The sequence below is a fragment of the Penaeus chinensis genome, chromosome 2 (genome assembly GCF_019202785.1).
Source record: "Penaeus chinensis breed Huanghai No. 1 chromosome 2, ASM1920278v2, whole genome shotgun sequence".
Classification (NCBI taxonomy): domain Eukaryota; kingdom Metazoa; phylum Arthropoda; class Malacostraca; order Decapoda; family Penaeidae; genus Penaeus; species Penaeus chinensis.
Window position 1 is genome coordinate 1,398,633 of NC_061820.1, and position 12,500 is coordinate 1,411,132.

Below are 12,500 nucleotides of genomic sequence, written 5' to 3' on the forward strand. Positions count from 1 at the left end.
TGCATTTTCAGATTGTTTAGACTGAATTTTTGGCTGTTAGTATCATCATCATCATCATCATCATCATCATCTTCATCATCATCATCATCATCATCATCATCATCATCATCATCATCATCATCATCATCATCATCATCATCATCATCATCATCATCATCATCATCATCATCATCATCATCATTAAATATATGTGTTTGTTTTTATTTATTATCTTGGCTTATCCCATGATGTATCTCCACTGATTTGCTGAAAGTGACGTCACCATAAAACGTATTGTAGTTCTGTTGACTTAGCTGCACAGTAACATGCACTCTGACCTTATAGTTCCTTTGTTTCTTGCAGTAATCTATTGCAGAAGCAGAGACTATCAGGAGTTTATGTTGTGCCATCTGGCAAATCACCGCTTGGTAAGTCTGTATTTTCGATAGATTTTGTTTTATTGTTGTTGTAGTGAATATTAGGTTTTGTGTAGATATTGATGAAGATGAGATCGTGTTCTCTTTCAAAACTTAAGCCTGTGTTTTGATAATCTGTGTCTCATTGTTTTTTATGCTTATTTGGCCATGACAATGATGGCTTTGGTATGAGAGTGAAAGTCAACTTACATGAGATTTATTTATTTTCGTTTTTGTCTTGGGCTCCTTTACACAACGGCTAACAGTAGTTTTAAAACTCAGATGAAAGTTAGAATTCACTATCCTGTTCCATGCGTGGTAACCACTAACACTGGTGCAGTTTCATTACAAAGTATAAGTCTTACGGCAGTTATGAAGACTTTGAAAAATAATCTTTTAATCACAAGCCTGAAAGTTGAACTCCTGTCTTCTGTATCCTTGAGAATTGATTAGCTCTCTTCATTTCACAAAAACATAAATTTCCTCACCTTTTGACATAATAGAAAGAATGAATTATTGTCAGAAAATGTGAGAATAGATGAATTCATTTCCTTTTTCCCTTTCGACAGTGTGGTTTGGAGTCATCTTCATCCGTCAGGGAATATACCAGGAGGGAATCTTCCGTTTTAACCTCCACATCCCAGAGAATTATCCTGATGGGGACGTGCCGGTAAGAAAAACATTGAATATGTTGTGAGGAATGTAAGGGAAAAAGTGTGAATGTGAAGGAATAATCTGCAATGTTAAATGTGTAATTTATTAGCAGACTTGTGAAATGTGGTTGACGGTGCATTCTTGAGATGTTGATTACTCATCTTGTCTAGTGAGATGATTTGTTCTCATTTATGTATTTTTTTTATATAAATGAGTTTGGGGATAAATTGTTTATTGATTGATTTGATATTTTTAATTTTGATATCATGTTTTACACAAAAGAATATAATGCCAAATCAGTAAAAGACGTTCATTATTCATTCCATTGTGTTTGAAATATAATGAATGAGAATAAATGATCATGTTCAGTGTGTAATGCAAAACAGTTTATTTGTTTATTATATTTTTTCTCTCATGTTACTTACAGACTGTGGTGTTTGAGACTCCAGTGTTCCACCCTCTAATCGACCCTGAAACCTTGGAACTGGACATCAAACGAGGCTTTGCCAATAAGTGGCGTCGGAATGTGAACCACCTATGGCATGTGTTGCTCTATGTGCGCCGCTGTTTCTACAAGATAGAGACAACGCATCCTCTCAATCCAGAAGCAGCTGTACTGTAAGTGTTGAAGGACTGGCATATGTCTGTCTGTCTCTTTGTCGGTCTTTGTCTTTCTCTGTCTCTGTCTATCCCTCCTTTCCTTTCACTCCCTCCTTCTCAAATTGTTTTTTGAATTATATTATGGTATAGTTTAAGTATTGCTACCATTATTTTTAGGTTCATTCATGTTAGTCAGATATCTGCTTGACACATTTTGAAATGAATCATGAATACTGTTTTAGGGAGAGGAAAAAAGGGATGCATACTAATTCACAAATGTGGCTTTACAGATACGACAGCGACAATGAAATGTTCGTTCTGCGGGCACGAGCGTGTGTGGATGCTAGCAAGGAGATTGTGTATGACCCACCGGCCACAAATGACCCTCATGCAATAGTCTTTTCCCCTTATCAGCCAGCAGTTCATGATTCAGTTCGTGAGGAAATGAAAAAGGAGAGAGTAAGTTTGTTTGTGTAATTGCAGATCAGATTTTGTGATTTTTATGTGACTTGTATGCTTATGTCAATAATGCATTAATTTTTCATATTCTGTACAGTGCATTAACATGTTTACTTAATCCTTGTCAAGACCGCTATGCAAATATCATAAAGTAATAGTTATATGTCTCCCAGAGATGATACTAATGTTTGTTTAATTAACCCAAAACCACCGGGGATGGCATGTATGTACATGTCATGCCCACTGTGAGTTTAATTTATTTACACATAGATGACTCTACAAGTACTACTTCACCAATGTGCCAATTATGAGTACTATGAGTCAATAATAATAATAATGTCTATATAATAAAAAATAAAAAATTGCTATTGACAGCATAAGTCAAAAAAACAAGGTGATACAAGGTGACATCACAAGGTCTACTAACTGACTAAGTTAGTAGACCTTGCACTTGCAGAGCCATCTGTGTGCAGAGACATTTCATAAAACAGTTCTACAGTGAACACAACATTTTCCTGGGGGCATTGAGTTAAGATTGACTGATATAAATAGATATAATAATTGATTATTGTAAAAGCAGTCTCTAAAATGATAATTGCATAGTAAACTTTCATTTTCTAAAGGAATGAATATGATGGCACATACCTAATGCATGGCCATTGTACTGCTTAAGTGGCACTTATAAAATAAGAGTATGCAATAGAGGCAATAAAGTATTGTGAAAAATATGGGGTCGCGATATTTTTAATGAAGAAAATGAAGTTTTAAAGTAAAAAAGTACTATCATCGAATAGCCCATTGAAGAAGTTTGTTTCTTAATAAAGACATCAGTAATGACAGCATATTGAGGCATTTAACTTTTTTGTTGTTGAAATAATGTAATAAACCCCCATCAGTCTACAGGCACCATAGCAAAATGTGCATGATGTTTATTGTGTATTCTAGAGCTCATGGACCAGGCAGACCTTCATTGCCATACTGAGAATCATATTTACCATTTCAAAATCTACCTTACAGATAGCTGGGTCTGTCTGTATATAGTGAAAATAGGAACATTGATTAAGTTCATGCTAAAACTAGTAAGTGATATTGAGTTTCATTGTGTAATAATAGGAGTGTGCGGAAATTTTGCACTGGAGAAAAAACATGATTTGGTGGGGAAATGTGTAATTTATCAGAAACTGTTGAGATGTAATATGATATATGCTTTTACTATTAACAATGAATCTTCACCTTTCATACCTAAGAAACAGAGGTTTAGGAACATTTAGAATTTTGTATTGTACTATAGTGTAGCACTTAACCCCATGAAGAGTCAGCCAAGAAGTGCCCCTGACCAGTCACCTCTGTCAGACATTCCTCTTATTTAACTAGTTAAAATTAATAAAAACATCATATGTAGCAATTAAGCTTGATTCTGGAAGCTAGAAAAGTACTTAATACACTCTGTCAGAAATATAATCAGTTTGCAGTTTATGGCAGTCATGGGTTTAACTGAAAAGCGGGCACATTTTGGTCAATACTGTATTCACATTTTGTTTAAACGAAGTTTTTTTAAATTATAATCCACAGTTGTACATTAATCATTGGAGTTAATTCAAAGGTGGTATACTTGTATAGATGCATGAAATAGCAACAATTAACGCACTGATACCGGTTGGGCATGTATATTTGCCCTGTCCTGAGTGGAATTAGGTACTAATCTTGTTGGTACATGAGTGACTCCACAGGTGATCAGTCACCAAGGACTTGGGTTGTTTTACTATTGTTAAATTGTTAATGATTTTAGATAATAGTAATGTCAAAATAATGGCAACAATTTAAATACTACAACCAAAAAAATCTAGTTTGTCTAACAATTGACTCCTTGGTGTCTAAGTGCTTGTGAAACCTTCTATGTATAAACAAAACTGGCAAAACAAAACTATAGTGGACAGGGCATTACCTGGTGCCAGTGGGTAAAGGATGACTGCTTATGTAATTTTTTCTTTCTTTTTCTCTTTTTTTTTTTCCTCTATATTTCCATATGTCTTGATATCATTAATAGTACTCATTTTTGTTGTTGTTTATCATTTCTTATAATAAAAAAAACAAACTCAAGAATGGTTTACAAGGCCCTTTTTCATGCTGCCATGCTAACCCCACATTCCCTTCTGCTTACAGAATGACTCGGAAGGGTCCTTGAAGGAGGGCAGCAGCAGCAATGGCCTCTCGTGGGTCAAACCAGGTACTCTGCAGATCTTCTCGAAAGCAGCATCTTGACAGACACCTTAAGCCTCATAAGCCGCTTGGTCAGAAAACGTCTCACAGCTGTCTTGAGATTAGGACTCTACAGTGTGCGTGTGTTGGTCTCTTTTTCCCTAAAAACATGTGTCAGAACCTTACCCTGGGACTTTGGCTCCTATCGGCTGAAGATATCCGTGGCCCAATAGGTGCGTGACATGGTGTACGTCTCTTTTAGGCGAGGTGTGTTTGCAGTCGGTGTCTGAGAGACCAAGTGACTCAAATGAGTTTTATAATTTGAGGTGGTATTTGTGATGTCTCATGATGTGGGTGCTCTTGTGTGTCACAAACATTTAATACCAGACACAAACTTCTTAAATGATTTTTATTTTTTGATGCCTCAAAGTTTTTTGGATATTGCAACATTTGATTGTGTTTTGGAATCAGCCCCCAGTGAAGATTAAATACATAGGCTTTAACATTATTTTTTACTGTGATGAAATGTGTTACTGGAAGCCAGGTATGACTATCAAAAAACAGAAGGCAACGTTATACTTAATCTATATTAGAAAGATTTCAAGCCAATCTTGTGGAACCCATTTAAACACCATGGTTTTTATTTTTCTCTTCCAAAATGATGTGTCATATTTGCTCTTTTAAAAGAGAGTTAAAATATATTTTGATGCTATTACAAACACTTGTTAGTATTTCTCAATAATTTTAGACTCTTTCTCTGTTACCCCATATAATTAAGGAGTGTTTTTAACCATTATTCTTAAAATTGCCATAAGCAAGTAAAAAAAAAAATAATAAAAAAGCATAAGATTTAGCATATGCACTGAAGAGAGAACAAAAGCAACATTCCCTCCATTTTCAGAAGTAAAAAAGAAAAAAATTCTCAGATACTAATATGTGATAGTTTGTCTTGTAGGAATCGTCTACTTTTGTTCCAGCGTAAACCCCAGGAACTCTAGTCCCTCCATGTTGTCTTATACATACAGCATATCTTCTCAGATCAAACTATTTCTTAGAGGTCAAGCCAAGTAACATCTATTTTTCCTTTCACTTTTTTTTATTATTCATATGGAGCGAAGTCAGTAATGTATCTATGCAGATTTTTTATTGATGTAATCAGGCACTTTTTTATGAAGTACTGATTGGCAATCTGTTTAATTGTTTTGTACGATATGTAAATAAAATTATTAACAAAATTCTTGTATGAGATTCATTTTCCTTGTGTTTTACTTTGACTGTTAAGAAGTAGCCTGTATTTATTGCATCTATTCCCAAGATATAATAAACTTCATTAATGCTTCTTACTGAATACTGATGAAAAGTGCTAATTTAAAAAGTAAATGTGAAATTAACTAATCTGACACTCATTAGAAAGGACTTTAGTAATTGTGACTTGTCAGGAAAAGCCTATCAATCAACTAACAGCAAGAGTAATCCCTCACCAATTCTAAAAAAAGTAGATGATTGTATAGTTATTCAATTGTACTTTTACCATAATACCAGAGTTCAAGAAAGAGGTGCATACAAAAGGCTAATATACAATTTAACACTGTTCATGAAGTAATCTGGTTGAAAATAACAGAGATAATAAGACCACACCTGCCTGACCTGAATCTAGTTTACTATAAGATGAGAACATTTTAACAGTATTAAAATAAAACAAAACAAGTATAAAAAGTATGAATGAGATTGAAAGGTCATCATGTGCTCTGTGAAATTATTCAACTTTATATTTTGAACAGAACAGTATACATGTAATTTTTTTTTTTTTTTTTTCAATTACAATGTTCTCAATTACATCCCTCACAATGTGCTCAGTTCAATTAAGAAAGAAAATGTTTGCAAGTAGGGTTACCATAAGCATATTGAGATCAGTAACTTTATTTTCATTTTCATCATCTGTGTGAATTTCATAGTCACATGGATCTGCAGTTTGACATGTGTGATTTACTAACCCTCTACTCATTCTTAGATTAGTAAGATGACTAGTGTTTATTTAAGTATTCAAGCATTCCTGTGTGGGCATCTTGAAGTAACCAACATATTTCTTGTGTATTACTGCTTAATCTGTTAAAATTCATACCATAATGACATGAGTATATGAGCTGACAATAGACTGAACTAGTAGTACGATTTCTACAGTAAGTCTGGAAGGAAAGTATTATGTAAAGCACCCAGAAGTATGAACTGAAATAGTCCCTATAGCAAATTCTAAGCATATTACCATGAAGTGCTTGCTACACCCTAAGCCAGAATGTGGCCCTTTGAGATGTGGAATAACCATTAGCCTGTGATATAATGATTGTCATGAATGAGATACATTGTGTTAGAGAGTCACCCTTTTCAGTCTAATAAGTTAATCAACTTCACGGACTGGAACGTAAAATAGTTTGATAACGTAATCCTAGAAAGCCAAGTTTCTGTCTGTTACAAGATGGTAGCTGCTATGAAATTGCCCCGAAGGGTTTTGAGTATGACACCCCTCGCCTATGCAGTACTAATTTACTGTTAATGACGTAAGTAAGTAATGAAGTGTAATCAAGCCTCACTGGAAGGGACTTTAGGAGGTAGGTTAGAGTTAGCACCATTGGAGAATTTCATCGTTTCACATGACGTGTAAACGCTCGATCGTTCGTCTTCGTGCTGGCAAGGCGCAAACACCTTCTGCATGGTTATGGCGTTCATGATCTGCGCCATATTCTCAACCTCGGACGTGACCATCGCCAGATCATCCTTCATCTGCCTCGCATCCTCTCTCCTCTCGTCGGCATCCCACACGAGCAGGTCCAGCCCGAAGCGGAGGGCATCCATGCTGCTCTCCACGTTGCCGTCCGCATCGTTCGAGTACTGGGCCGTCTTGCTGAGCGTGCGGAAGTTGGCGAAGGCGTTCCTGCGGCGAGATACGTGGTCGCGGGTGCGGGCGATGCGCAGAACCACGTCCATGGTTTCTTGGCGGAGGCCTGTGTCCCGCAACGTCTTCTGCGTCAAGATGTGCGTCCATCCATACAGCGATGGGCACAGGGATATGCTGTGGTGCAGCAGTCGAAGTATTCCCTTGGGCAGGATCCATTTGAGCCATTTGCTGAACATGATGGCCTCGAAGTGCGAGATGAGGTCGGTCTGACGCACGAGGAGGTCGAGGCCCGCCGACTTCTGCAGGCGCTGGATGTCAGAAACAGCGAGACCGACGAGCAGATTCATGAGGATGATTGTGACAAAAATGAGAAATACGTAGAATATGATGTGCGTCGTCGCCGGATACAGTATGGTCTCGTCACCATAAAATAAATCATTGTACTCGATCTCGCCTGTCATCATGACCATCGTCTTTATCAACCTGGCACCGTACTGCCCAAACGACTTCTGGTTCGGGAAGAGCACTCCGAAACTCAGCGAAAAGGCGGTGAGCAAGCAGGCGTACGCACACAGGAACTTGGCGAAATTCTTGGTCACGTGCGTAAACATGTGGATATAGACCCCGAACAAAGGAAATCTTCCGACGAGGGAGAGGAGCTCCGCCCACGTCAGGAGAATGACGATGGCGGCCAGATGGTGCTCCCAGTCCCTCGTGTCGTGGCGGACGTAAGACGAAATGGTTATGGTCAGCGTGAAGATGATGATGGGCCAGATGAGGGCGTTGTCCCACGAGGAGAAGTAAGTCCTCGGGGTGTCGAGCATCTGGAAGATCTCTTTCAGGACTAAGATCCCAAAGCCGAACCAAATGATGTACAGCAGATTGACCATGAAGGCTTCGTAGTGCAGGCCACACCTCTCTCTCAGGAGATTATCTTCCTCGTCCTCAAAAGGAGGAGGACCTTGAGAATCAGCCTCTTGCGTGGACTGCGTGGTTGCGTTCAGGTGGTAGCACGAAGATGCTGGAAACACGACCATGATATAGCAAGTCAGTAGAGCGACTAACACGGAGTAGAAGACCAGGTTGAAAATGAAGAAGTTTCGGACCCGGAGCCACTTTAGTAAGAGGAAGATTTCACAAACAGGGTGTTTCAGGAGTAACTTCTGACCCTCACGACTGAAACATGAGAGCATGCGGCTTTCCATGCCAATGGTGTCGCCGGGTACCAACACACGGAAGTTTATCTGGGCCTGAAAAAAATACAGACAAATGAAAGAAAAGGCTTCCATTAACTCGAGAAATTTCTGGTGTTCTCGGTAACACGGTGAGTAAAATTCAGAAGCATAATGCCAAAAAGATACTCCTGGTAATATTAGTGGAAGAAACCTTGGTACCGTGAGTACTAAGAGGCTAATGAGCTATTGTAAATAAATATAAACCGCTATAGCATTGCCACAAGTATCAAAAAGACAAGATCCCGTGATATGGGTAATAAAGTAACCCCTTTAAGAGCCGAGCAAACTGACCTGAGAATCTCTCTCCTGATGGTCATGGTCGGTGAAGGAGATGGCGGCGTCGAGGTTCTCTTGGATGTGCGCGAGGACCGTCGGAGTCCTGCGGAGGATGAGGTGCAGGGCCGACACTCCGCCCTGTGTGCGCGCCGTCACGTCCGCGCCGTGATTCAGGAACAGCAGGACGCAGTAGGAGGAGTCGTGGACGGCGGCGATGTGCAGGGGCGTGTAGCCGGACAGATCCGCCGCGTTGGTGTCCGATCCCGCCTCCAGCAGGAGCCGGAGGCACTCATGCGACCTCGAGCCCTTGAAGATCCCGTAGTGCAGGGGCGTCTTCAGGTCGCGGTCGCGGGCGTTCGGGTCGGCGCTGAAGCTCAGGAGCACCTGCACCGTGTCGTAGCTCTGCGACTTGGCCGCCAAGTGCAGCGCCGTCTGGCCCATCTGGTTCTCCTGGTTGGGGTTGGCGCCGGCCTTGAGCAGCTGGTGCGCGATGGTGTAGTAGCCTTCGTTGGAGGCGATGTGGAGGGCGGTCATCTTGCCGGTGCCCTTCGAGGCTCTCACGTTGGCCCCGGCGCTCAGGAGGATGTCCACCACGTTGGGCAAGTCCTCGTACACAGCCACGTGTAAAGGAGACTCGCTGTACAGCGTGGTGGGGTTCACCGTCGCCCCCGAACTAATCAGCAGCTGCACGCACTCGGGGACGCCGGCGCGGACGGCGTGGTGCAGCGCCGTTTCACCGGTGGTGTCGAGCCCCGCGTCGATGTCTGCGCCCGCGGCCAGCAGGATCTTGATGCCGCCAACGCACCCACTCCGGGCGGCCAGCATCAGAGGCGTCAGTTTCTCGTGCAGGTCCCAGTCCCTGTAGGAGCCCGCCTTCGCCCCGGCCTCCACCAGCGCCTGGATCACCTCCTCCGAGCCACTTTCCGCTGCCAGGTGTAGCGGGCCACAGCCGTCGCTGTCCTGGGCCTCCACGCTCGCGCCCGCGGCCACCAGGGAGCGCACGATGTCCGCCGCGCCCTGCTGACACGCCCACAGCAGACACACGTCCAGCTGCACGCGCACCTTGCATTCTCTGGCCGTCGCGATGGCTTCGGATATCTTTCCGGCTTCCAGGAGGTTGAGGACTGCGAGAGGCTGGTTCCTGGTGGTCAGGAAGGACCTGAGGGCGTTGATGCGATGCTCCCGCACCGCCTGAGAGTTCCAGCCTTCGGTGACCTCAAGGAGGGTCTTGTCGAAGGTCACGCTGGCCTCGCTGTCGACGTGGCTGGTCTCGGAGGCGGGGCTGATCTCTCGATCGGCCCTCGTCCGCCACTGGCGCCGCCGACTCGTCTTCATGGCGCTCACGCGGAAGGTGCGCTTCTCCCTGCGCGGCAATGGGCGGGCTTTAGTTTTTAATTTCCAAATGGGTGTATTCAGTATATTAGAACTATTTCTAATATTTGTTATTATTGTTGTGTTCTTGCTCGCAAGGCCCAGTGATGAAAAGCCTGCAGCATTGTCCACCACATCTTATTCTCAAGCAGTTCAAACCAGTCATCAAAAGGAAAAGCCAGGCCAACAATCCCATCAAGACAACTAATCACACCATATTTCAACAATAACCATCCACATAACAGATAATAATAAACCACATCAAGAACAGCAGTGTCACTTACTTCCTATTAAAGACGTTTTCCGATACCTCGGTTATGTCGTCCAGGAATTGGCTTGGGAGTCGTCCCTCCTCATCGCCTTCGTCCACGGATGCGAACGACGGGTCCTGCGATCCCATGCTGGCGGTGCCAAAAATAGTAAGCGTTATTTTCACCACGAAGATATTTGGACCGATGCTTTTTATGAATTACAGAAACAGGTATAGTGGAGGTTCAGTTTACGGCCTCATATTGAAATGCTTTCAGAATCCCTCGCAAAATTATAATGAAAGTTCAATTTACATGTTTAAAAGCTCTTCAGAATTCTGCATAAAATTAAGCAGTTCTTGGCCATAAAAAACAGCGTAAAGTCACACAGGCGGAAAAATGGCGAGGATGAGATGAAACTGTGACCGGAATATTTACATTATTTCACCGAATGTGACAGTGAGATAACGTGGTTTCCTGGCAAATATTTATATTAGCCTGCGTGTTTGCTTGCTTGCATACATATCTGTATGCATGTGAATGTGTGTGTGTGTGTGTGTGGGGGGGGGGGGGGGGGGGTATATGTCTTCAGGTAAGATGCATGAATGTATAAATGTAAGCAGCAATGTGCATGTGCGTAAGAGATAATGATGGTGGTGCTGATCTCAGATGAGAGACAGAACAGAAGCCGTGCACCTGGATTGCCTGCTCTGGAGCCATTTCTTGATGCGGAGGCTGCGGGAGGCGGCGGTGCCCTTGGTGCAGTCGCTGTAGACCCTGGGGCGAATGGTCGGAGGCCGGAAGAGCCGATTCGTCGTCCATGACTGCGACGGGAGGCCGCCCACGCTCCCGTTCATGGCGCAGTGGACGTGGGAACTGCTGCGGGCGGGGCTGCCCGAGTGGACGTCGTAGTTCCCGTGGGAGGGTCTCGGGGCAGAGCGCGTGACGTAGACGTTGCGGCGTTGCGGCTGGACGGGCTTGGGTGGGACGCCCCAGCACGCGGGCCGGTCTCGGGGCAGGCAGCGGGTGCTGAGGGGGCGCTCGGGGGCCGCCGCTTCGCCAGGTAAGTGATCCGATACCTCGTGCAGGTCGTAGCACGAGTACGATACCTTCCTCGCCGGCTGCGCTGCCAGGCCCAGGCCGCTAACACCTGCCGAAGGGAAACGAGCTGACGCCTTAGTCTGGATTTGAACATTTCTCTCTCTAATAAAAACATTCATTAAAACTTACCCAAAATTTCTATGTATCCCTATATTTCAAATTGTCTTTCGTTAATTCTCCAAGATGATCATTAAAAAGCCAGATGGGTTAATTCCTTTAGTTCCAAAAGACTCAATTCGAACATAACTTTTGCCGTGAGTTTATAAAAAACACGAAAGATCATTTACATAATCTCTCTACACACTCCCTACACAGCTAAGTTTTTTTTTTTTTTTTTTTTTTTGTGTGATTCCCTCAACAGCCCCTTCCTCTGATAATGCTCTTCCAACCATGTCTCCAAAAACAAGTGGGTAAACTTTCCTTCCGCAGCTATTCCGATCGTTCACGCCTTGTCACAGCTGCATCTGATTCCCAAGCTCGTGCACTATCTACCCTGACTGAGCTCACTGTTTCTACTTCTACCCCAATATCACTTCCTCATTCCACCTCTACCCACTCCCTCTCCCAGTCAAATTCTTTAGTCAGTCTAAATGCAAACGCCCCAATCACTACCACTATTCTAAATCCAGCCACTCCAATCTCTACTTCCCCTCTCCCTGCTCGCTCTAGTCGTCGCATCAGTCTAACGTTCCAGCCCTTCTTGTACCGCACCTTTCGTTCATCTACCTCTTTCTCTGCCCCTCAATTGTCTGTCCCCTCTCCCCCTCCTCATAAGAAAACCTTCGTTTCTCCCCAACCAACTTACATTCCAGAAACTCTTGATGACATACAAAACTATCTAATCATGATCTAAAAACATACCTATACCTAATCCTTCCTCCAATCTCTCTGTTTCCATTCCCTCAACACATAGAGTGACTTCCCATCCTCCTCCTACTCATGTCCCCCCTTCCTCCCACTTCCTCCCAACACACCCCACCCCTGCTGCTCCATTTGCATCCCCCTCCTGAAACTGCCCTACCATCCAATCGCCCTTAGCTTCCCCCTTCCCCCTCTTGCTAATCCCAGC

General features: G+C 43.0%; 2 protein-coding genes across 5 annotated transcripts in view; one reads left to right on the forward strand and one right to left on the reverse strand.

Moving 5' to 3' along the window:
- LOC125030123 (AKT-interacting protein-like) overlaps positions 1 to 5,544 on the forward strand; it is a 104,134-nt gene extending 98,590 nt beyond the window's left edge. For 3 of the 4 annotated variants that reach the window (XM_047620277.1, XM_047620276.1, XM_047620275.1), the window contains 5 exons: positions 343 to 407; positions 965 to 1,065; positions 1,477 to 1,667; positions 1,940 to 2,108; positions 4,272 to 5,544. In XM_047620277.1, the coding sequence (XP_047476233.1) occupies positions 343 to 407; positions 965 to 1,065; positions 1,477 to 1,667; positions 1,940 to 2,108; positions 4,272 to 4,370 (625 nt within the window). In that variant the 3' untranslated portion in view covers positions 4,371 to 5,544. Of the gene's footprint in view, positions 1 to 342; positions 408 to 964; positions 1,066 to 1,476; positions 1,668 to 1,939; positions 2,109 to 3,125; positions 3,188 to 4,271 lie in introns of all 4 variants that reach the window. The other variant, XM_047620278.1, reaches the window with a different exon arrangement.
- A 667-nt stretch (positions 5,545 to 6,211) lies between these two features.
- The window catches only part of LOC125030106 (transient receptor potential channel pyrexia-like), a 10,110-nt gene continuing 3,821 nt past the window's right edge, over positions 6,212 to 12,500 (reverse strand). Inside the window, exons 2-5 of the mRNA XM_047620274.1 lie at positions 11,027 to 11,480; positions 10,367 to 10,483; positions 8,727 to 10,074; positions 6,212 to 8,450 (exon numbers count right to left, since the gene is read on the reverse strand). Of these exons, the coding sequence (XP_047476230.1) occupies positions 6,885 to 8,450; positions 8,727 to 10,074; positions 10,367 to 10,483; positions 11,027 to 11,480 (3,485 nt within the window). The 3' untranslated portion in view covers positions 6,212 to 6,884. The remainder of the gene's footprint in view (positions 8,451 to 8,726; positions 10,075 to 10,366; positions 10,484 to 11,026; positions 11,481 to 12,500) is intronic.